This window comes from Chelonia mydas, chromosome 9 (assembly GCF_015237465.2).
Source record: "Chelonia mydas isolate rCheMyd1 chromosome 9, rCheMyd1.pri.v2, whole genome shotgun sequence".
In the NCBI taxonomy this organism is placed as follows: Eukaryota; Metazoa; Chordata; order Testudines; family Cheloniidae; genus Chelonia; species Chelonia mydas.
The window spans coordinates 24,137,966-24,163,254 of record NC_057855.1 but is presented as its reverse complement, the minus strand read 5'-3'; the positions used below and the strand labels follow the sequence as shown (position 1 = coordinate 24,163,254).

At 41.7% G+C, this 25,289-nt stretch overlaps 3 protein-coding genes across 9 annotated transcripts in view; 2 read left to right on the top strand and 1 right to left on the bottom strand.

Annotated features, from left to right (window-relative positions):
* The window catches only part of KCNAB1 (potassium voltage-gated channel subfamily A regulatory beta subunit 1), a 226,802-nt gene extending 224,658 nt beyond the window's left edge, over window positions 1-2,144 (top strand). For all 7 annotated transcript variants that reach the window (XM_043521702.1, XM_043521703.1, XM_043521700.1 and 4 more), the window contains one exon: window positions 247-2,144. In XM_043521702.1, coding sequence (XP_043377637.1) covers window positions 247-336 — 90 coding nt within the window. In that variant the 3' untranslated portion in view covers window positions 337-2,144. The remainder of the gene's footprint in view (window positions 1-246) is intronic.
* A 1,688-nt stretch (window positions 2,145-3,832) lies between these two features.
* SSR3 (signal sequence receptor subunit 3) lies at window positions 3,833-9,071 on the bottom strand. The gene is made up of 5 exons (XM_007067083.4): window positions 8,538-9,071; window positions 7,520-7,646; window positions 6,443-6,541; window positions 5,130-5,261; window positions 3,833-4,385 (listed from the first exon to the last, which is right to left on the bottom strand). Exons 1-5 carry the CDS (start codon window positions 8,674-8,676, stop codon window positions 4,319-4,321), a joined length of 564 nt encoding a protein of 187 aa, XP_007067145.1. The 5' UTR covers window positions 8,677-9,071; the 3' UTR covers window positions 3,833-4,318.
* A 96-nt stretch (window positions 9,072-9,167) lies between these two features.
* The window catches only part of LOC102939002 (TCDD inducible poly(ADP-ribose) polymerase), a 61,313-nt gene continuing 45,191 nt past the window's right edge, over window positions 9,168-25,289 (top strand). Inside the window, exon 1 of the mRNA XM_037909558.2 lies at window positions 9,168-9,839. The gene's annotated coding sequence lies outside the window, so the exon portion shown is untranslated. The remainder of the gene's footprint in view (window positions 9,840-25,289) is intronic.

Sequence of the window (25,289 nt, the reverse complement as noted above, 5' to 3'; positions counted from 1 at the left end):
TATAGTTTACAAAATGCCCTGAGATCCTTAGAAGAAAATTACAGCAGATCTTCTAGTGTACAGTCATTACAATTTGGGAAGGAAGGAAGGCAGGCACCATATAAATGTAAACTATTTACCCTACAGAGACAGAGAACTCTTACATTATTTTATACAATTGGTTTAGTTTTGGAAAATCTGTTTAATCCAGAATACCCATTAAGCAATCCTGTTAACATGTGGGCTTTATTTTTTCTTCATCTGTAGGTTCTTCCCAAGATGACATCACACATTGTAAGTGAAATAGATAATATTCTAGGGAATAAGCCCATCAGCAAGAAGGACTACAGATCATAATGCAATGCATGGTTACACAGGACTGCATGGTTAAAATAGTGCTCTGTATATAGTACAGTACTGACTTACTATCCAGTCATTAGACTCATGCAGCAGCTTGCTGCTCAGTCTCTACTGTTACTGGATTTTTCAAGGTGTGTGCTGTTGCTACCAATCTGCAGTAAAATTCAAAAGCACAGTTGATCACTCTTACAACTGAGAATATTCTTATCTCTGACTAAAGTCATTGACTCTTACTTTTCTCTTTGCACCTCATGCTTATACAGTGAAATACACATATCAAGCAAAAAAAAAAAACCAACAACCACAAAAACTATTTATATCCTTTAGGTACTTGGTAATTAAAGAAGGATGTACAGATATATTTTTTCAATGAACAAAAACAAAACTTACAGTTTTAGTAAAAATGCATTCTAAGAAATTTCAATTATAAAAATTCTTCAGCTAGATCATAGAATGAGTGAGTTCAAAATTTTCAAATGCAATTTTTATATAGGCTTTAGGCTGTAGCTGAAAAAGGACCTTACAGTAAAGTCAGAAAATTAATTACTACATGGTTCTGCTTCTAAATAGTCCATTTAAGAATTCTGCATATTGAGTATGCTCAGCTGTTCATTATATAATTCACAGTTGGTGTAAAATATCAGAAAACCAGATATTTGTTTCGGTGAAAAGGTTACGTTTGCTCTGACTGTATCCTGGAAATCAGCCATAAGTAGTATTTTTAAACAATGAGTGTTGTGAAAGTGTTTAATCCTTACACAGGAAACACTGGTACATTTATCAGTTATTCTGCCCATTTTAAGAACAGCTTCATAAATATAGTAACCTCACTTCGCTTTTTAAAATGCATTTACTTTTACTTCAGTAAGTGTATTTCACACATGTATTGCATACATATACGCTTCCTAAAGAGTACGGTTATGTACAGTACATATAAGACCCTTGTATACCATTTTTCCTAAACTTCATAACACAGGAGAGTTGCACACATTTTTCAGATGACAACAACAGAACATAGATACTGATATTTTTAAAGTTAAAATGTTTTTCTTCCATTTCATCCAATGATCTATGGTATGTGTAAATGAACTTAGCTGCTGTATATTAGAACCGCAATCTACCTTCTGCTTGTACACAATAAAGGCATTTTGTGCATCTAACCTTTTAACGAGAACATTTATTACAATCAATTATTTTGTTTTTAGGACAAGAAAATACATATATTACGCTCAGCAGCAAGGTGAAAATAGTTTTGCAAGATCCATAAAAATATTAAATGAGATTTTCCATTGAAATGAAGGAGATGTAAATGATTTCTTTGGCCCACAAAGATCTTACTACTTTTTCAGTGATCAGCCACCCAAAAGAGGGCGCATGGAGCAGAAAAAAGCCATTATTGTTAGATGAGGGGGACATCCCGTACAGTACGTTTCACCCACAGCTTTTTACTGATCAGTGCCACATGCTTAAAATGTTTAATGCATAGTTTAAGACATATTTAAATACATCAGTGCAGTTTCTTGGCTTCTTAACTCTTGTGTGAAGTGAAAGGGCTTCAGGAGTTAGTATACGTTACAAAGGTGAAAAAGTGAAATGCACTCTTTTGCAGGCTACTGACTGAACTATTCCCTTATTTGTGCCGGTCCCTTTTCTCTTTTAGGACACATTCCTTGTTTCCCCCTCAGTCATACAGGAATCCTGCACTCTCTCTGTGTAAGCCAAAATTAAGGATTCTTGCCTGTTACAGAGATTAATGTAATAAATACTCATTAAAAAGGGAGATGGCACTGTCCGTTATTCAGAGAGAAAACTAATACGAAGAGTCAAGTGGTCTAATAATTTGGCAGATAGCAATGGAATGCCAAGCAACAAACAACTTTTAGGCTAACCTTCACTCTACTTATGGCATTAGGAGCATCTCTAAGCCAGTTGTCAGGGCGGGGGAGGTTATAATAGCACACAATCTTTGTCACTTTAGATACTCCTACCATCGCTGTGATTTATAGACACTGATCTCCTCTAAAGGGAAACCGAGAGAGAGGGAAACTGTTATGCAAGCATGACATGATTTGGAGAAAATGATGGGGGGGTTAAATTAAGAGTCCAGAAATGATTTGGGTTTCAAATATTTGTTAAGCTTCTTATCCTATAACATCCTATAATTCTCAGGAGAAACTCTAACCTGATAAAGATGGTCTCCAGGCCTTACAAACATAACCATTCCAAAAAAACTAAGCTAAAAAGAGAAAAGATGTTAGTAAAATATTCAATGAGCTGACAGTAACAGCATTTCATTGTTGGTAACCTGTCACCTAGAGAAAAATACCAGCAACTTCCTAAAAGGCTGAAAGTCTAGGTCCCTCTCCTGCAAATCCATGTTCTTAACTATGCATGTGAGTACTGTAGTCCCATTTAAGAGTCACTATTTGTGAGCTGGACGCATTAGGGCCCGACATTTATTCTGCCATGTTCTTCCTTTTTGGTTTCTATCCTCCCCACAACTCTACCTCAGTGCAGAAGTGGGAGTTTGTTGTTGTTCTCAAAGTATAATGAATCCCACTGTGCTAGGCCCTGTACAAATAGAATAAGAGACAGACCTTACCTGTGATGTCAAGCCTACCATTCTCCAGTGGCCCATGGCAGAAAAGACCACAATTCAAGGTGAAAACACCTGAAAACAGTCTAGAACAATTTTCTGAAAGATAGCTTTCTGCAGCAGCAGCAGAAAAGAACAAAACATATCCAAACTTTTTCCTCTCTGAAAGTCATCTTTAAGCTTCTCCATGTAAAATACTGAGACAAACCCTGCATACTCTAAGGCAAGCCAGACCTAACACCTGCAGCACTCTAGAACTGCAAACTGGAAGTTCTGCAGAGGCTTTATTTAAATATTAAAAAGGCAGTTAATCTTCCTTGTAGATGAAAATATGGTACAGTATCACATCTTGTATTTCAGTATTGCATTTTATTTTAACCTGTCCCTATGTTCAGTTTTTAGGATGCCACAGATTTGTATAGGCAACACAGCCATTGTGTTAGCTATAAGTTTTGGTATTTAGAGGGGCTATGAGGGTGGGGGGGAAGAAGAGAACGAGAGCAATTGGAGCTTTGAGCAAATAGAGCAGTTTGGGGTTGTTGACTAGGGACATTGGTAGGAAAATCTAGCATATCCCCATCCCAGTCAAAAAGGGGTTAAAGACATCCTCCATGCAGTCACATAGCACACCTGTGAGGTGTGTCAAGCCTGGAGAAGAGCAGGTCCTTAAAAGGGAAAAATAAGAAGGAGTCCTTGTGGCACCTTAGAGACTAACAAATTTATTTGGACATAAGCTTTCGTGGGTTAGAACCCACTTCATCAGATGCATGGAGTGAAAATACACGAGCAGGATGTAGGGCAAGGTGAGGCTGCCACAATCAGAGCTCTACTTATAGTTTGCCACCTGAAAATCTTAGAAATTTAGAAGGTAAATATCAAGAAGCCCACTACAGTCAGTATTCTTGAACTTTTTATTAAAACGTTTCAAATTATAAGTATTAAGAGATGGATTGTCACTTTTTGTAACTAATGGCTTAAGCTCTTTTATACATATCAAAAAACCCATCATATTTGCAAGTCTGCCACAGAGTTCAGAGCATGGCTATTTTCTGTGCTTTGGAGTGGTAGCCTAATCCAGTTTATGGAAACTCCAACAGAAACATTTGACAAATCATCCTTATTATGATTACAAAGTGATTCCAAGGAGTTAAGCTTATAACAGTTTTTGAATTGGTATATTTCCTTCCTTCTGCCACTTAAGTTTGATTCATTCAATTTTATTTTAACAATATCTTACCAAGTAACCAAAGCTAAATTCAAAGTTTGCTATACATTTATTGTTGTAAAAAAGCTCAAGTTTTCAGACTGCTTACACTTGCCACCCTTAAGTCTTTAATGAAATTGGATCCACCCACAAATATGAACAGATGACCACTGTTTTGTCTATTTGGAGCCTGTAGATAGCAGGGCAATCAGTCCAGATGAAGCACTTATAGACAGAATGTAGTTTCTATGGGGAGAAGGTTAAGGATGTAAACTTAAAGCTACCACAAGTAACATCTCTTGCAATAAACATCTACAGTAGGAGTCCGAAGAGAAAGGGTGGAAACAGAGTTTTGCTACATTTGATTTTTGTAATAGATACTGCATACTTGAAGTCTAGTTTAGAGACAGATGCTATTAGGAATTAAGCCTATTTATAAGTGTGTTAACTTTAAAAAACAACATCTATAAAGCCTAGACTAGCCCCCAAAGAAGTTTTAAATGCTGTTAACCAGGCAGCATATCTTGACTACTGCATCAAATCAGTGCCGCATAAAGTAAGCTACTTCAGATCTGGAGGAAATGATTTCACATTCAGGAAATGACTGCAGAGTAGGAAAAAAAATATCCTGTGGCACAACAGACCACAGCAACTAATATTTACATTTCCTGACAAGAACATACCATCGGGTAGTTCCATATTAACATGAACTAGCTCTTACTGCAGCGCACACCATTGCATCAAGTTATCCATACCACAGCAGCTTCTTCATATGAGAACGTTCACCAAAGAACGTTCAATGCTAAATGAGAACAAAAACCATCAGCATGCAAGTACGGGTTGGAGCTGCCTTGGTAATCTCTATTTAGGCTGTTCTATAACTTAATGCCCAAATGTTATTGGACAAACTAAATTACGAAACTATCTGGCTATCAATAAAAACCTTGTGAACAGTTCTCAGCTTGTTTACAGTGAAATAGTAAAGGATACACAGTGGGGTTGAAATTCTTCAACAGAAAGAATGAAGCAATGATGACCAAAACGAGAAAGAGGGTGTTGTTGTAGAAGATAGAAAATGTTGTTGCTTCATAATCCGCAACTTCGTTTTTCTTCCACAGAATTCTATGTATAAATGCAAATAAATTTTAAACATTTGTAGATTAATACAAATCTGGACACTAACACCACTATTGCAGCACTCCTTCAGAGAGGGCACCTTGTAGGACAGTAAAAAAAAAAAGGACACACTGAAACCTCTCGATAAAGTACCTTTTACCATGACAGAATGAGTTACTGTACATCAAAAGTCACCATAATAGGACTATATGTCATTTCTGTCACTGAAATTAATAAAACCAGATGCATGCAATGCTGTTAAACACTGTTGTGTCTCTTCCTCTTTCCATAACAGAATATGAAGAAACCATAAGGGCACAATTGTGTCCCAAATAACCAAGTTTAACTACTACACAAAGGCATTCCCTGCCTAGCTGCATACATACTACTACTCTGACTGTTTTCAGGCTGCTTCTACAATAGAGAATGCAATCAGGGCTACTTGAGGCTTGACAAGCTAGTTACAGGAATACTAACCCATATTTATTGAGTATACACGTACATACTTAAGTCATTTTGGACCCAGATTCTTGAAAAACATAAGGTCACAAAAACTGAACCTTTAGTACTAGATTGAGATGAATACTCATTTTGCGGGTACAGTGCCCATGCTGTCAATCCAAGGGAAAACAAGGTCTTTGCTCTACAAAGCTGATGGTTAAATTCCCAGAAGCATTCATCAGCACCTCTCAAAAGAGTCATAAGTGTCTTAAGTTTTTTGTTTTTTTATAGCTATCAAACAAAGTATTCCTGATATACCCATCACTAAAGTTCTTAGTCATTAAATTCAAATTTGAGATCCACTTTGTCTATAAAGGGTCTAACCTTCACCACTCCTTAATACAGCTTCTCTTTTTAAAAAAAAAAAAATCCATTGTTCAGACTCAGTTATAGGAAGGCTTTTGTGAAAAGCTGAGTTTTCACGTTCCAAAGACAGTCAGTCTTGGCCTCTCTGATCCTGTCTTGATAAATGGTTCCAAAGACAGACTTTCTGTTAACAATCCTGCCTCAGCTCAAAAGTGCTTCACCATGGGATCCATCAGCTGCAGAGTTCCCACGGACTGTAGATGTCTTCTCAAGTCATGAAGGAAGAGAGAGTGACTAAATCCTATCAAGAGCCTTTAAAATTAGGATCCTATTCATACAAAATATTATGAAACATTACAGTGAGAATCAAAGAAGATTACCTCTCATCCTTCTCTTTGCGAGACATCTTCCTATTGTCTGCCTCAGAAAGTTTGCGAGTAACTTCTTTGGAAACAGCATCTTCTCTCTTTTGGGCTACTCTGCAATGATATGAGTTTTGATCAGAATCAAAATATGAAAGTTTAATAACTACAGTTTCTTCTCATTTACATTATGGAGTCAAAAACAAACTAAAACATTTAGCAACTTTGTATCAAATTAAACAGACACCAACTGAAAGCTAGTTGATTTTTAAAGAATTAATCAAATGTAGTTTCTGGTATTACAGCTGCCCATGAGACCTTTACCAAAGTTGGTTCTTTTCCTTTTAGTTAAAAATGTCTTTCCACACAGAAATGGGATAGACCTACACAAACAGTAGAAATCGATTGCCAATGTAAGGGAAATAGTACCAACTTTCTTGTAAGTTTGGTGTTAAGGCCATCAAATCAGACAACTAAAAAAATATTGTTTCCCTCTGATCTTTCAGCTATAGTGATCTCAGGAGTTACATGCAACAATTGTAAGAACAGACTTAAGCATGATTTTCAAGTAATAGTCTCAGAAACCCTCAGCACACTGATGTTTTGAGACAGCAGTCATTCACTTGGCTGAGGATGCTCATCTCCACAGTGAAACCAATGACATTCTAATTTTTCTTCTGATGGTTTAGGATTTTCAGCAGAAATTAACCAATCAAAATCTGAGCTTGATGCTTAAGAGTTGCCATTCAATCAAGAGTTAGGACAATTCACTGACCAATGCAATATCAGAAGTCATGGAAAAACAGATCAGAACTTCCGAAGCTACTCCAATCCTTATGTAAAACAAAGGATTTTTTAAACTAGAATTACATTTTGGAGCAGAAGAGGAGACGCGTTCTTAGAGAATCTCCTTCATGCAGTGGACACACCCTGGATCCTTTAAGATACTCCTCCGAGTGGCAAATGATGCTTCAGGGAGTTGAGCTTTATTCAATACACCAGAATTGGATAAAAATTTGAATAAACAGCCACTGTAAATGTTAATTTCACTATCTCTGTTATGAAAAGATACATTCAAATTGTTAGCAAGCTTACTTGTGTTTGAGAACAAACTTGACGTTCTTGTATGCAAAGGCTACCAGATATGTACTGACAAGGGTCATTACACTGTACAGGACTGCAGACTGAACAAGATCCATGTGCCATATCCGCCAGTACAGCCCTAAAAAACCAGAATATTCATAAAGATTTATTCACTTCCCCATTAAGTGAGAGAGGTTCCGAACATTTTTGTCTTCACTACATTTGCTCTAGAATTAGCCAGATGTGTTGGACGGAAATAAGATAGCGCTGTCAATTTTTTAAAATGTCACTTTCCTGAGGCAGAGAAGATCTATGTTTTTAGGGGCTCATCTGTGACACACTCACAGCAAGGGTGCTAGTACTAGGGGTGCAGTAGCACCCCCCTGGCTTGAAGTGGTTTCCATCATATACCGGGTTTATAGTTTTGTTCAATGGCTTTCAGCACCCCCACTACACAAATTTTTCGCACGCCTCTGCCACACAGTTAAGTGCAGGGAAGCTGAAGGCCAAGTTAGTCACGGCAGGATTTGGAAGGCGATGCCTCCCTTCACCTTGCTGGAGCAAATGCCCCCGAGGGCGCTACAATTTCTGAGCGGGCGGTGTGACTCGGGACCCCCCCCGGATACACTAACGACCCCACGGCAGATTCCAGGAGAGCCGCTGGTTTGCTCCGGCCTCACGCATCACGTCTCCCTTCTCCAGGGCAGGGGGCAGGAGGCAGCCGGCTGCCAGCGCTGGAAGATGGGCTCAGGGGCTTGCCGCTGCCCGGGGGCCCCGGCACAGGACGTAGCCGCGATACGCCCGCTGCTCAGACCCCTCCACCCCGCAGCTATCCCCCCACTAACGTGCCACGTCGCCACCACGGAGGCTGCCTCGAGCCGCGACCCTCCCCCGGGACCGCCGGGCCGCAAAGGAAGCGGCGGGAGCCGAGCCCGCCAGACACAGAGCGACCGGCGTGAGCCCGCCCGGCCCCTCAGGGATGGCGGCCCAAGGAGAGCCCCGCTCGCTGGCTCGCCGCGCGGGCACTCACAGATGGGGATGGCGGACACGATGAAGGCGTTGCCGAAGAAGAGCGCGGAGGACTTGGCCGAGAGGTTGCGGCTGAAGTCCTGCAGGAGCAGGTCCTCCTCCGACTGCTGCCGGGCCCCGCTACCGCCTTTCGGAGCCATCGCCGAGACCTGCCGACCGAGAAAGCCAACCGCTGGTCCTGCCCGGGACCCGTAGCTGAGGCAGCCAACGTACACTCAGCACACACAGCCGAAGGGCGGGGGCGCCTCTGCCCCGAGTCCTTCCGGGGTCAACATACAGCCTCTCCGCTGCTCCCGGCCGCAAAACGCCCCGGAAAGCGGCTAGTTTCCGCTGTCTAAACGAGCGGATTCCGCCAAGAAGCGTCGTATTAAACAAACGCCGGAGAAAATATTTCCGACTCCCAGCAGAGCGGGGATCGCTTCCGGGTCACCAGGCCCGGCCGACGTGGAAAGCGATGGAGGGGGGGAGGGGTCACTTTCCACGTGCCTCGAGAGGGGCAGGCGACTTGGGCGTGGGGTGGAGCGGCGTAAGCGCACAGAGCTGCTGAAGAAGCCGGCTGGTGGGTGGAGCGTCCCCGCCAGTATCCGGGCCCGGCGGAAGGTGCCCTGGGCCGCAGCCGGGAGCCTCGAGTTCACGGCCAGCCCTCACCCCGCCGAGCCCTCCACAGCCTGGGGCCACCCCGTCAGGGGACGCCGTTATCGCTCGCTCCTTTCGCGGGCCGCTAAGCGCTGGCGCGAGCCAGGTCTCTGATGCGCCAGGGTCAGTCCCCGCCTCCCCCCCGCCACGTCCCCTCTCTGTCACCACCAGCAATGAACTGTAACTAGCGAATTCGCCCATGCAGCCTTGTGCATAAAGTGTCACGGGTGCAGCTGCGCAAGAGATGGCAGCTGGGACTGGCCCAGTGGAGCTGCCTCGTCAGTCTGTCCCACGGTCCCAGTGCAGCCCTGAGCGCCTCCCCCTGGTCGTGCTCTGAAGTGCCACAGCAACGGCCCACGGCGACCTCACCCTGCTGGGTCATTGCTGGCCTTGCAGTGGTTTCACACCTACGTGTCAGCCCTGCAACACGGCACACTGACCTCGCACCGAAAGCGCTTCACTGCACCAGCGTGAGCATGCAATGTCAAGAGGTCGCCGCTCTACGCAAAGTCACCTAGGAACGTACGGACTGTATTACACGTTATGAATACCGTTGCCTCAAGATCTCATCGTCTTGCAGCGCTGCTGTTGCCACCTGCTATGATTACTGTGGCTGAGAGCACTGAGATCTGCCAGCTTGCAGGATTGGGGAGCAAGTTTTTTTAAGGTAATGAGTGAGTACCTCCTGTGATAATGTCATAGGGCATGCCCTACTAGGACATTTTTAATTATGAATACTAAATTAGGCTAAGTACGTTGAAAAACTAAGAAACCAGTAACAAAGCATGTATGTGAGAAACTGGAGGAAAGAGAGCACTAGTAAACAACATTTACTGTTTGTCCTAACTACCCTTTTAAAATGTAGTTGGCATAGCTCCTTTGCAGCTATTTTTCTCTCGCTTGTTTCAACTTTTGGAACTTTCACAAGTAGTGTTGGGAGAATATTCCATAATCTAATAGATCTTGCTATTAGGATATTTTCCTTGGTGTAATTTTGTTCCATTACTTCATGTCCTCTAGGACAAAGCAGTTCTTCTCTCCCTCCTTAGTATTTACACATACATTTACACATACATGAGAATAATTTACAAAAATTTTATTATTGTTTAGCCAAAATAGAAATGGTTAGTTCTTTTAATCTTTTCTCATAAATCAATCCATCTTGCAGCTCTCTGCTTAATTTTCCAGTTTGTTGTTCTCTTTGATGTGAGAAAACTTAGGTGCTGTAGGGAAGTGGTACCTGAAAATTTCAAAACTAATTTGAGACACACATCCATGAAAAAATCTAAGCATGGTTGACTCTTTCTGGACCTCCTTTTGTTAAACTGAAAATTCATACTGAAAGTTGATTTAATTATTTGAAATTTACCAAAATGTAGACCAACAAGACTGCTTAGAGTGGCACTGTATTGTGATAGCAGGGCTAGTGTCAGTGATGTCATGCTACCTATGGGCCAATGGGGAAACAACGCATCAGCAAATGAGTCCCTCCCCCAGTTCTCAGTCATGGCTTGAAATATAGCTGGGGCATTTATAACCATTGGGTGGTGCCGTTACTTCTTCTCACACTTAGTACCCTTAGCCTGCAAACATTAGTTCATGCTGTACCTCCCTCCTATTACAACACTATTTTATTTTAAGCACTATCAGTGAGGTTTTATTTTAAGCACTATTGGTGAGGTTTTTAGCACTGTTTTGCATTTTCACTAAATTGTAAAATCCAGTAATTAGTAATGGGATTCCCCATATAATCCATTCACCCCGTCTTAAAGCCATTTTTTTGCCTGTCTCTAGACAATACAACTGTACTAGCTTGTAGTTGGAAGGATTTCTTCACACCCCAAAAGGGTGAAAAATTTAATTAGATAACAACAAAAAGCATAAACTCTTCAAAAAAGATGTTCCATAGGTCCAAGTTTTTAGTGGTATTTAGGCACCTAAGGATGCACAGAGGCACCTTAGTGGGATTTTCAAAAACACCTATCTGCCTAACTGCCAGGGCACCTAGACGCTTTTGAAAATCCCATTAGTTGTCTGTCTTAAGGCGCCTAACTACCTTTAAAAATCTGACCCATAGTGTCCCAGTTCATCGCAGCATCTTTAGGTTACACTAAATGTGTTCTGGAAATGCTTTATACTATACAACAGACGTCAACAGTCCTTTGGCAAATGCTGTTTGCCCCTAGATGGCACTCTAAAATTTCTATTAAGTATAAAGTAAGAAAGTAGTAAGAAAGACTGGGAATATTGAGATTTGCCTGTGGGTACTTCTTAAAACAGTAAAACAACCACATGTTTACTAATAATACTGTTTATTTATGTGACTAAGCAGTGTGCAAATGTTCTAGTCAAAGGAACTTTCTGTCTAAGACATGTTATTACTCAGAGAATTGACCAGAGCGTTACATACATTTCTCCGTTTTAGTAGTGTGGGTAATTTTTTTTTTTTTTTTTTTTTTTTAAGCAATATAACATGTAGGATAGGAATCCAAGTTCCTGTCCCAGCACTGGGTACACACAGGAGGGAGAACATCACTTTGGAACAGTGTCTTCTTCCTTCTGGTCAACTAGACCATTTGCTTTTCAAATCCAAACTGGCTGAATAAGTATTGTAAGTAGGGATTGTTGTAACCATGTCTGAACCATATTTAAATATGTTTTTAAACATAGTTACATTGCAAAGACTAAAAGAGTTTTGTCTCCAATCTGAAGAGGCTTCAAGAGCATGTGGTAAGGAAGTTAGTTTTCATTTATTTGGTTTGATAACTTTGTTCGCTTATGCCATTTGTTGAAAGCTGGATGAGAGAGAAGACTTATTGTAGTAAAGTGGTTATAATTAAGGCTACATTTTAGTCACAGGTATTTTTAGTAAAAGTCATGGACAGGGCATGGGCAGTAAACAAAAAATCATGGCCCGTGACCTGTCTATGACTTTTACTATATACCCCTAACTAAAACTTGGGGGGTTGGGGGGGAAGGGCTGTGGGTGCTTGGGGCGTGTGTGGTCCAGGGGCACTGTGGGTGCTGGGTGAGGTGGCCTGGGACCCCACTAGTGTTGAGGGAGGATGGGCAGCAGCGGCCCACTGGCGCTGGGTAGCGTCAGCGGCTCAAAACTCAACAACAGCCATTTCCTTTCTGAACACCTTTGCTTTTGGTTCAAAACAAAGTCACATCTAAAACAGGGTCCAGTCACAGCTCTGCAAGACTTATTCTCATCACCAGTCCCTATTCATGTAAGTAATGCCATTGAAATTAATGAGCCTACAGGCCTAAGGACTGCTCTCATAAGGTCTATTTGCATGAGGAAGGATTTGCAAGATCAGACCTATAGTTTTGATATTAATCACTGTCTGAAGGAAATTGAGCTGTCCAAAAAATTTAATTTACATTTCTGGTGAAACAGTTTAAAAAAAATTTTTTTTCACTGATTTTGACAAAATTGGGACATAGTGCAAGCTTATTCCTCCTCTTCTGTGTTTTGCTATTTTCCTAAAAAAAAAAAAAAAAAAAATTTTTTTTTAGAAACAATAATCTTTGTAAAAATTGTGAGTTTTCATCTGGGGCATGTGTTTTAGAAATTTGTCATTTTTCCTCCGGAGGGGAATTTTAATATTATTCTTTCTATTAAAGTTTGTGTTTGCTAGTAGAACTGGCAAGTGTTTGCCCATCAGCTAGTTTCCACATTGTCACAAACCTATGAAAAACCTCCACGCTTGCATGTGCCCAAGCCGTTATTGCTTATATATACAAAAGGAGAAAGGAAGACAAGTTTTAGAGGCCCTATGTCATGATCTTCATTAGCATCTGGTAAAGAAATGCAGACCTATAGCTAAAATTCTAACACTTTGTCCTTTTTTGTTGAACCATCATAGAAAATCAAAGACACAGCAGCATGAGGAAACCTTGGAAGATCAGCCGAGACTTGTTGTTTGAATTACTCTTCACCTCTTAGTCTCTGATCTTGTAAGCAGATCCAATTGCAGGATCAGGACCTTAGTTCAGTCTTGTCTAAACTACAAAATATTTCCCATCCTGAGAGGGTTTTCATGCACAGTTCTTGAAAATCTTTTCAGTTAACAGTTTATTTTGTCTGTCTATGCATTTATGCCATGCACATCATTCCTGCTGTCTGAGTGCATTCACATAGGAATATATAGTGAAATAGTGAGAGACCCTTAATAATAATGTGATGAATCCTGCACATAGCACTCACGAAAATTTAATGCAGAGCAAGGGTTGTGTCGTGAGTGACAGTTGCATATTTCCTGGTTTTCAGACGTTTGTTTTTCCGTAATTCTTTATTTCTTGGTTTTCAGAGGTTTAAGTGGAGATGCATTTCACATTCTAGAATGGTACAAGTCACTGACGATCAGCCTTAACTCTGCATTAATGAAGTTTTTGGGCAGTGAATGTTGTTTTATGAAGAAGTGGTGGTAGTGAGGGAGGCATGGTTGAGGGGCATTGTGTGTGTCTGAAGGAGGAGTGAGGATTGATTGCCTTCCCTGGGAACACCACACGACAACTCAGACCTAGCTCTGCCTTTCTCCTGGGCCCTCCATAACCCAGTTGGACTGGAGGGCCATGGGGAGGAGGGAACGTGGTAACAGATGGACTGTGAGGAACAGATCTACCTGCAAAGGCAGCAGGGAGAAAGCAAGAGAGCTCCAGACTCTACTCTTGGGGAGTTGAGGGGGGCTAGTGAAAGGGGAGAGGCCTTTGCAGCCTCGGAGGATTTCAGAGGTGTAACATACCCCACTCATCTCAATGGAATGTTCTCAGCTGAATAAGAATATAGGGATGAATATAGCCTGGCCCAGTAGCTCAGAGAGATTTGAACTGACGCATTTATCTCAAGGGTGTTCTCTGCCCACCTCTCTCAAAGTCTACTCCAGCTCTGCTGTCGAATACCAGTTTTCAAGACAATCTTTGTATACAGATGAATTTTAGGGCCATTTGAATATTAAAATATAAAAATCCTTATTGGAGGGGCAGTCTGTAGCTGATGTATTTGAACCCCTGGACCAAATTACTCCAATTGTACTACAGAGAACACCCTTTTCCTGTTGTGGCACACTGATATTCAAGGCAATTTCACTATGCTTGTGAATTTTACAGCATTTTGAAAATTAAAAGAAGCTCATTTTGTGGGAAGCTGGAATTTAGGAACCCTGTGATCAGTGACACCAAATTTGTAGAACAAATGCCAGCCCTGGTTGCCAATATCAGTTTTTAAGGCAATTTACCCATACATGTGGATTTTAGAGCACTGTAAAAGTATAAGCAGCTCATTTTTGTTTGTGGGGAAGGGGAGCCTATTTCCCAGGAACCCTTTAACCAAATGACCCCAGATTTGCATCACAGATTGTTCCAAGATCCCTGTTGTGCATGTGAAGACACCTCTCCATCATTCAGCTACCAGCTCTCTATACACAGGATCCACTCTCCTGCTAACTCTGGTAAGCTTGGAGAGGTCATAGAGAGGAGGGAAGTTAGTGGGTCAGCATTCTTACCTGAGTACCTACTCTTACAGAGTAGCACTCCCACAGTGCATGTGCAAATCATTCTCCAGTGCATCACCCAGGCTTGAGCCAGCTTGTAGATCTAACTTTAATCCTAAATAATTTTTGAAATATTGCTTCTGTAAAGGGGCAGTGGGTGCCAGACTCTAGCAGACTTGAAACCTGCCCTGGTGATACCAGTTTGGAGTAGATCAGTGCACTAGTCTGATCTGCGGGTGTATGCAAAAAATGTTACAAGAAGTATAATTTTGATATCACATGATTTTTTTAGGTGATGTTGCTGAAACAACCACAGGTTTGGACCATAAACACTACACAGAGCCCCAATAAGACAAAGGAAATTTCAAGGAAATCAGAGTACAGTAACTCCTCACTTAACGTCCTCTCGCTTAATGTTGTTTTGATGTTACGTCCCTGCTCCATTACAGAACATGCTCGTTTAAAGTTGTGCAGTGCTCCCCTATAACGTCGTTTTGCTGCCTGCTTTGTCCACAGCTGGCAATCCCCCATCAGCTCCCCTGTGGCCCCCCCCCCCCCCCCAGTGCCTCCCGCCCGCCTTCCTCTGCCTCCTGCCCGCGGCAGTCAGCTGGTTTGCGGCGTTCAGGAGGCTGGGGGGAGGAGCGAGGATGCGGCGCGCAGCCTCCCCCCTCCCTCCCCTGCTTCCTGTCCGCGGCAACGGCGTTCAGGAGGGAGGGGGGAGGCTGCACGCCGCATCCTCGCTCCTCCCCCCAGCCTTCTGAACGCCGCAAACCGCTGATTGCCGCGGGCAGGGGGAGCAGGAGGAAGGCGCTGATCCTCAGGGGCCGCTGGCGGGCAGGAGGCGCTGTGGGAGGGGCTGAGGGGAGCTGCTAGGGGGCTGCCAGCCTGTTGAATACCGGTTTTAAATTGCTTGTTAAAAATTGTTTAAAATGTATATAATGCCTTTTGTCTGGCAAAAAAAAAAAAAAAAAATTCCCTGGAACCTAACCCCCCTATTTACATTCATTCTTATGGGGAAATTGGGTTCGCTTAACATCGTTTTGCTTAAAGTTGCATTTTTTTGGGAACATAACTACAACGTTAAGTGAGGAGTTACTGTATGCGTGTGGATTTTAGAGTACTTAGAAAAATCAGCTCTTAAAGAGTAAGCCGGTCTCAACCTTAACTGTAGTGGTGCTACTAGCCTAGTACATTCTGAAGATGCAGACAGCAATAAAGGTAGTGAAACTGAAGGGTTCTGCTCTGCCAAACCCACCACCTTATACAAGGCAAAAGCTATCATAGAGGCCACTGCAGCCCGAGTGGCTCCAAAAGGGCCACTAAGTGGTGTATTGGCATTTCAATCTTAGGTGGAGGATTTTGTCGAATGGACCCTTGCAAAGCAGCATTGCGTAAAGCCTGTTTACTCAAGTTGTGCACAGAGGGGAATATTTAGCCCATAGTTCAACAGCAATACTTTCCCTATATGTGTAAAATTCCCAGGAGTTCTATGCTTTCTCTGAAAACAAAATATTTCCATACGTACCAAAAGTATAGAATATCAGTGCCAACGTCAGCCATTTTGACCTGAGAGCAGAATTTTGCCTAGTGATATAAATGTTAATGCTGTCATCTCTGTTTTTGGAAAGTAGGCCTCCTCTTAAGTTGTAAAACACTGGGAATAGCAGTAAGCATTCTGGAAATGCAGAGATTATCTGTACTACTGTGCTACTCTCCTGCTTTCTTTGAATCTCTAAACTGGAAACAGTTCAAAGTGTTTTACAAGGACACTGTTATTTCCTACATGGGATTTGTTTTGTCTATTTGATTGTCTTGTTTATCTGTGTTAAATGTAGGCTGCAGGCACAATCAGTGTTGGATTAAAAAGCAAAATTTTCTGAGACCTGTGGTTAATAGTAAATCAGTCAGTTCTTTAGGACAGTTGCATCTGTTTGCCTTAATGTGAATCTATATTTCTCAATGCCCAAGAATGATTGTCATCAGTATGACAGCCTAAAAAAAGCTAAGTCCTTACCAGACTTGAACATTACTTTAATTATAGAGGCTATACTGTACTATATACTATACAATACTAGTGACTCCATAATTAGTTTCAGAGTAGCAGCCGTGTTAGTCTGTATCCGCAAAAAGAAAAGGGAGGACTTGTGGCACCTTAGAGACTAACAAATTTATCTGAGCATAAGTTTCGTGAGCTACAGCTCACTTCATCGGATGCATATCTTCCTGAAAACACCATCCTAGCCACTATGGATGTAGAAGCCCTCTATACCAACATGCCACACAAAGATGGACTACAAGCCGTGAGGAACAGTATCCCTGATAATGTCACGGCAAACCTGGTGGCTGAACTTTGTGACTTTGTCCTCACCCATAACTATTTCACATTTGGGGACAATGTATACCTTCAAATCAGCGGCACTGCCATGGGTACCCGCATGGCCCCACAGTATGCCAACATTTTTATGGCTGACTTAGAACAACGCTTCCTCAGCTCTCGTCCCCTAATGCCCCTACTCTACCGGCGCTACATTGATGACATCTTCATCATCCGGATCCATGGAAAAGAAGCCCTTGAGGAATTCCACCATGATTTCAACAATTTCCATCCCACCATCAACCTCAGCCTGAACCAGTCCACACAAGAGATCCACTTCCTGGACACTACGGTGCTCATAAGCTATGGTCACAGAAACACCACCTTATACCAGAAACTGACCGCTATGCCTACCTACATGCCTCCAGCTTTCATCCAGACCATACCACACGATGCATTGTCTGCCGTTAAGCTCTACGATACAACCGCATTTGCTCCAACCCGTCAGACAGAGACAAACACCTACAAGATCTCTATCAAGTGTTCTTACAACTACAATACCCACCTGCTGAAGTGAAGAAACAGATTGACAGAGCCAGAAGAGTACCCAGAAGTTACCTACTACAGGACAGGCCCAACAAAGAAAATAACAGAACGCCAGTAGCCATCACCTTCAGCCCCCAACTAAAACCTCTCCGACGCATCATCAAGGATCTACAACCTATCCTGAAGGACGACCCATCACTCTCACAGATCTTGGGAGACAGGCCAGTCCTTGCTTACAGACAGCCCCCCAACCTGAAGCAAATACTCACCAGCAACCACACAACAGAACCACTAACCCAGGAACCTATCCTTGCAACAAAGCCCGTTGCCAACTGTGTCCACATATCTATTCAGGAGACACCATCATAGGGCCTAATCACATCAGCCACAATATCAGAGGCTCGTTCACCTGCACATCTACCAATGTGATATATGCCATCATGTGCCAGCAATGCCCCTCTGCCATGTACATTGGTCAGACTGGACAGTCTCTACGTAAAAGAATAAATGGACACAAATCAGACGTCAAGAATTATAACATTAAAAAACCAGTCGGAGAACACTTCAGTCTCTTTGGTCACTCGATTACAGACCTAAAAGTGGCAATTCTTCAACAAAAAAACTTCAAAAACAGACTCCAAGGAGAGACTGCTGAATTGGAATTAATTTGCAAACTGGATACGATTAACTTAGGCTTGAATAAAGATTGGGAGTGGATGGGTCATTACACAAAGTAAAACTATTTCCCAATGATTGTCCACCCCCTCCCCCCAGACGTTCTTGTCAACTGCTGGAAATGGCCCACCTTGATCATCACTACAAAAGGTTTCCCCCGCCCCGCTCTCCTGCTGGTAATAACTCACCTTACCTGATCACTCTTGTTACAGTGTGTATGGTAACCCCCATTGTTTCATGTTCTCTGTGCATATAAATCTCCCCACTGTATTTTCCACTGAATGCATCCGATGAAGTGAGCTATAGCTCACGAAAGCTTATGCTCAAATAAATTTGTTAGTCTCTAAGGTGCCACAAGTACTCCTTTTCTTTTTCCATAATTAATATTACTTGGAAGTTTTCACTCAGAGTTAAATGCTCCTTAGGTGTGCAAATCTTTCTGGCAGTGGGACTAATGTAGTTCTAATATGCAGAGGAGGGGTAGGATTTGCAGGGGCCTGTGCAGAGTTTGTTCATGCAATGCCCAGGCAATAGGTTAAGGTATGTCAAGGATAGAGTCTATTGCTACGCAGGCTTTCCTATTTTTTGTTCCATCCTTGAAAAAGGTTTGTTAGTGCTGAAGTACCAGCCATATAGTGGCTCTGGAGTTGCTCCCTAGACGGAGTGAGCATTCCTTCTCTTCCCAGTGACCAGCCCCATGCACAGATATCTATTGCCCAGCCTGTTGTTTGGGCTGTATGTTCCGGATGGGAGGATTTGGGCCTTAAGTTATGCATGTGCTACAGATCATCAAAATAAAACCATGTCCAAACACACCAGAACTTTTCAGTTCTGATCTGAATCTAAATTTGGTGAGTGTCTCTTCCCAGTTCCTGTAGTAGACCAAATGATCTGCTGCAGATCAGACTGTTACGCTGCAGGTCCGTATGTCTTCCAGTATTTCCAGTCTGTCATTTGGGCCTGTACTTTCAAAGTGAGACTTTTCCCCATTCTGTCAATATCATTTTCATGTATTAAAAAAATCTCTTATAGTGATTATTGCAAGCTATGAAGGCATTTCCCTTTGTTCCCTTGTATACAATGTGACCTTTTTCACAGATTCTGATTACGTTTGCTTGGTTATGCCCATATAAACGCTTGGGAACACAGAGATAATTTCTGCAGGTAGTAGAGTACTGTGAATATTGCTTCTCAAGCTCTCCAAACATCCTGTATCGTTTGTCTTGGTTTAGCTCTATTAAGATGATGAAATATTTTTTACAGCCTGATAACGTATACTGTTCTAGTTTAATTCAAAAGCTCATGATAACTCCACGACCATGGAAAAGAGCCTTGAGATTAATAGTTTGTTCATAAGAGCTTTCTGCATTGATAAGACTTTTTTGGTTTTCAATTTTTACTGAAAAGGCCCCAGGTTTTACAAAAACTATTATTTAGTTTTTAGTGATTTTTTTCACCCAAATTTTGGACTACTTAAGTACATGAAAATACTGATTATGCTAAGAAAATCCAGTAAATTACATTAGGTTACTGTGTTTGTTAATCTTAAATTAGTCTAAGTGCATATGTGAGGTTGTCTGTTAAAGAAATGCAATGTCATGGAATGGAAGATACATACACACATGCATGTTCATATGTGTAAATACTGTTAATATACAGTTCATTAAACAAACAGTATTAAATTGCTTTTAAACTTTCAGTACTCTTACTTTTCTCCGTTTTTTGCTTTTTTCCTGTTGTCCTCCTTCCCTCCCCAGTATTAAACCTGACATTTACCCAGAGAACTGTGAAATTAATTTTTTGCACTGATTTTCATTTATAAATATTTGCAGGTAAACACTGATGAATTCCTGGGAAATTTTAAACAACTTAAAAACTGAAATTGAAGAAGCTTATGTAGTGAACAGATTGAGTAGAACCATTTTTGCGATCACACAGCATTTACATTAGAACACTTCTGTACTCCTTATAGTCCATTATATTACTCTGTCCTTTGTTATGACAATTCCTCACATCTTGTATAATTATACAGTATTTTAATTAAAACTGTATCGCTAAAGATTTTTAGGCTAGGGTTATCAAATTCCAACTTTAACAATTGTGCCAAAAAGAAATATGAACTAGAATGCATCCTCTGGGAGAGCTCCGAAAATCCCATCTGTAATTAAACAGATGTCACCTTTTTGGTGAAATATACTATCCCAATGAAATTTGCACAATTTGAACTATCTTAGAGACCGTACAAAACATGGTGTCCAGTGTGGAAGTTGCTGGGGTACACACCCATATAACATAACAAACCATATGCCCCTGACATGGACTTCAATATGCCCTTTCTGTTCTTTCCCTATTTAACATGATTGTCTGAGTAAATCACAGAACATAAAATCGAGAGACTACTGATATTTTAGAACTACTTTTTTTATTCCAACTGGCTGCAGAATGTGAGCTAGCAGGGCATCTATCCTGCTAACAGAAAATCAGTATCGGTGATATTTTTTTCTGTTGCATTAGGAACAAACCCTGTCAAATGCTCCTCTCTTCAAATCAGTTTAAAGATGAAGCTCGGTTATTTTAATATGATCAGCAAGAATTCAGTGAGTGTTTCCTCCAGATTTCCTGCACCTGTGCAGTCAAGTTTTGTCTCAGCTTGTGACCTCTGTTCCAGCATGAGATATTTTCAGATTGAATCACATTCATAATACCACTAATACCAAAAGTACCCACCTCTTTCTGTTGATTGAAAGCTGCCCTTTAATCAGCATCCTAAACTAAGATGTGCACTTGGCTGACTTAGCAGCCATTAGTTTTCCTGTCTGGCAATCCTCTGTCTTGCTCTGTTCCTCCAAAAGAGTCATTCCTTAGGCACAAATGCAGTATCTTTTACTTGGTTTCAATAAGTGTTTCACCACCAAGTCCTTCCTCACACAGGCATGACTTCTTGGACTTCCATCATTTCCTTTAAATTTGTAATATGCTATATGTTCTAACCTCACAGTCTGTGGACTGTGCTGGTCACTAAAAGCATGTCTACACCTCATCTGGGAGAAAGTCTCCAAGCCCAGCTCCATAGACTTGTTCTAGTAGGGCATGTGCTAGTGCTCTAAAAATAGCTGTGTAGACTGCTTTGATATGGTTTGGATTCTCAAGCCCACCCCCCACTTTCTCCAGTGCTTCAGAGCCCGAGCTCCAGTCTGTAGTGTGTACACATGCCCTTTGGGTATGTCTACACTGCAGGTGGGAGGTGTGTTTGAAGCACATGTAGACATATCTGGATCACAGCTAGCTTGACTAACAATAGCAGTGTAGCCACACCAGCATGGCCAATGGCATGAACTAGCCCCCTGAGTACAACTCTGCCCAGGATCTTGAATATGTACTCACACAGCTAGCCTATGCTGCTGCCCCTGCTTCCATAGCTACAATGCTATTATTACTGAAGCTAGCTTTGATTTTAGCTAGATCAAAGCTGGTGTAGACATGTGCTGCAATCATGCATCCCAGCTGCAGTGTAGACACTGTAATAAGCCCCTTTAGCCTGAGCGCCTTTATCTTTCAGACATTTTCTGTCATCCTTTCTTGAGAAAAATTGTATGTTATCCCAGATAGTGATGAATTTCCACTCGCTCTGGTTCTGATTGCCTCTACCAGAGACTCCTGTATTAAATGTCCTGAACCAAAACTAGAGACCTAAACACCACTGAACATTGGTTAACTTCAGATCTAAATCCAAGTCTCGACTTTGTAGCTGGCATCTGTTAATGTTATAATGGGCCAAACCTGGACCTAAGTAAGGAGAGAATATGGCCCTAATTTAGGATTTGTGTGTGATTAGTTTCTTCCCTCACCCCTACACAAACATATATTGCTGAAAATTTACCCTTTGTGCCTTCTAGATTTGTTTACACCAAAAGTTAGGTTCTGCATTATCTTCTCAGACAATAAAGGACTTTATTCAGTTCTGAATAAGGATAGCAGGATGAGACTTGTTTCTGGGGTGGGGCTGGGGATGAGGAGTTTGGGGTGTGGGAGGGTGCTCTGGGCTTGGACCAAGGGGTTCGGAGGGCAGGACGGGGATCAGGGCTGGGGCAGGGTGTTGGGGCGTGGGGAGAGGCTCGGGTGCAGGCTGCGGGCAGCACTTACCTCAAGCAGCTCCTGGAAGCAGCAGCATGACCCTTCTCCGGCTCGTATACGGAGACGCAGCCAGGCGGCTCTGCACGCTGCCTCGTCCGCAGGCACTGACCCTGCAGCTCCCATTAGAGCGCCATTGGAGTGCGTAGGAACTGGAGCGGGGCCATGTCGCTGCTTCCAGGAGCCGTGTGGAATGACCCCCGACCCTGCTCCCCGGCTGGAGCGCCAGAGGGGGGCTATGCCGCGGTTTCCATGAGCCACATGAAAGGGCCCCCAACCCTGCTCCCTGGCTGGAGCACCGAAGCGGGGCAAGCCCCAGATCCCTCAACCCAGCGGGAGCTTGAGGGCTGGCTTAAAACGGCTGGCAGGTTGGATCTGGCCTGTGAGCCGTAGTTTGCCCACCTCTGACTTATGGAGTAAAGCACTAATGTTGTAGGCCCTGATTTTGTAAAGGCATACAATCAGACAGAGCCTCATACCTGCCCTGAAACTTTGGTTTACGCCTCATAGGTGTAAAGGTATGTGTATACAGAGCATTTGCAGAATCAGCCTCTGACTTAGCAACTGAAGCTCTATTAAGTATTTGTTATAGAAACAAAAGTGTTAGCAGACATTGTCAGACACAATATACTGCAGTGGTGTCATCTTCCAGATGGCCACTTCTGAATTCACTGAAACTATTATTAGTGAATGATTGTTACTTATATGTGAGACAGTAATTCACCTACTCAGGTTAGTTCTTAAAATTCTTGGAAGTGTTTCTAAGTTAGTGTTATTTGACATAAATTAAAGTGAACTATAAAACCAAGAATGTTCCAACTCAGTTTAGTTTAAATAGGCACCAGTCTACATGAAAGGAAACATGGGGCTGCCATCCACACAATAATTTTTACCATGTGGTAGGACCCTTCTATTAGAGGTCACATGTAGCATAGAATTAGCCCTTGTCTAAACACAAAAGTTGTACAGATTTAACTAAATTTGTTTGTGTGCCCTATATTGGTTTAGTTTACGAATACAGCTAAATGGATATAAGGCATTCTTAAACCCATTTGAGAGAGTCCACTCAAAGGGACGGCACTGATTTAGTTAAATTGGTGTAACTCCCTTGTGTGGACACTCTTAAATTGGTTTAGAGAGTGCCCGTCCAATTTCTAAACTGATGTAGATAAATTAGTGCAATTTTTGTGTGCAGTAAAGTGCTTATAAATTCTCTCCTGGTGAGTAGACATGAATTTTATTGATGAAATACCATGTTGTTAGACCTATATTACAGTACATGGTTGAGATGATTGAGTTTTGCACTGTACTGAACCAGGTTTTAATTGAATCCATGATTGATGCTGCAGCCCTACAAATAACCAAGGTGTAGCATGGTTCGAAAATAATAATAAAACACAATTCTATCCAAGATCACTATCTTTTAAACGTGACAGAAGTTTACCATGCTAAGGGTGCTGTAATCCATTGGAAAGGCTGACTTGGTCCAGTCTATAAGTACTTACGGGGGCGGGGGGGAAGGGGGACAAATATTTGATATTGAGCTCTTCATCTAGCAGACAAAGGTTTAACAAGCTCTAATGGCTGGAGATTAAAGCTAAACCAATTGAGGCTGGAAGTAAGGTGTAAATTTTTAACAGTGAGGGTAATTAATCACTGGAACAATTTACCAAGGTTGTGGAGGATTCTCCATCCCTGGTAAGTTTTAAATCAACATATGTTTTTCCATAAGAGGCTCTAGCTCAAACAGGAATTATTGTGGAAAAGTCCTATGGCTTATGTTTGTGCAGGAGATCAGACTAGAAATCTAGATGATCACGGTGCTCCCTTATGATCTTTGAATTTATGAATCAGGCCCCCCACATTAGTCAGAATTATAGTGTAGACAGGACATCAGTTTCCCTCTCTGGTTAGTGCAACACTGATGTTTATAGTTGCAGTGGAAAAAATCACTTAGAAAGACATCCTTAAAAAGGCTGAGGGATTTTGCATACAACTAAGTGGCTTTGTTTGCTTGATGAGTTAATGGCAAGCAATGTCTATTTGAGGCATAAAGGCAGTTTATTGTATAAAGTTCTTTCTTTCATAATAAGGAGTTTTCAGAATTTGGAGCAGTTCTTCAGGTGACCAACTCCCGTGGCAGAATTGATACCTAAATTACAACAAAAATTAATTACATATTTCCAAAAATCGGTAAGTTTCATTGTACTAATAAATTGAAAACATTGGACCATCTTGCAGATATATAGGCCAGTGTGCTTCGAGGCCCACAGTCCTCAGCCCACAATCCTAAAATAGCAAGATGTGTCTGTAAAAATGATCAACAGCTAAATATTTTCAGGGTAGAGACTGTCTGAATCATTAATTCCACATCCCCACAAATGAATCAGACTACACACACAGATACTTCTTATGAGCAAGCCAGAAAAGAGCAAGCAGAAAATGTATATTGTATCTGTGTACTTCTTATGGGTAATACAGTGGTTTCACTAAGCATTCAAGACCTTACTCGCTAAAAAGAAATGCATAGTTGGGTCACATTCTTAATATGAAATTTTGAGCACCAATGGGAATGTGGAATTTATGATGCATAAGGGGAAACACACTTCTGATGTGGTTACATACTAGCACAAAGGCTGAGCTCCTACAACCATGAATACCATGGGATTCTCACTCACTGTGGTTTTATGATTGGGTAATTCCATTCACTTCACTGGAATTGCTCTTGGTTTCCATCAGTATAAGTGAAAGGAAAATCAGGCCTATACTGTATTTAAAAAAAAAAATCAAACAAGTATATTTATTTTTAATCTGCAGGAATAATTCATCTGAACCCTTAATTTAAAAATAAAAATTAAATTAGCCAACTTTCCATTTACACAGGAGGACCAAGTGGGTGGCACAGAAGAAAACAGACTAGTCTGAGACTTGATTCTGATTGTAGACTTGCTCA

Excerpts from the sequence above, each read along its gene's own strand:
- SSR3 (XM_007067083.4), bottom strand. The coding sequence starts at position 8,676 with ATGGCTCCGAAAGGCGGTAGCGGGGCCCGGCAGCAGTCGGAGGAGGAC. Across the intron at positions 6,542-7,519 it reads AAGTTTGTTCTCAAACACAA|AGTAGCCCAAAAGAGAGAAG; the intron begins GTAAGCTTGCTA and ends ATATCATTGCAG. Across the intron at positions 5,262-6,442 it reads CGCAAAGAGAAGGATGAGAG|AATTCTGTGGAAGAAAAACG; the intron begins GTAATCTTCTTT and ends ATTTATACATAG.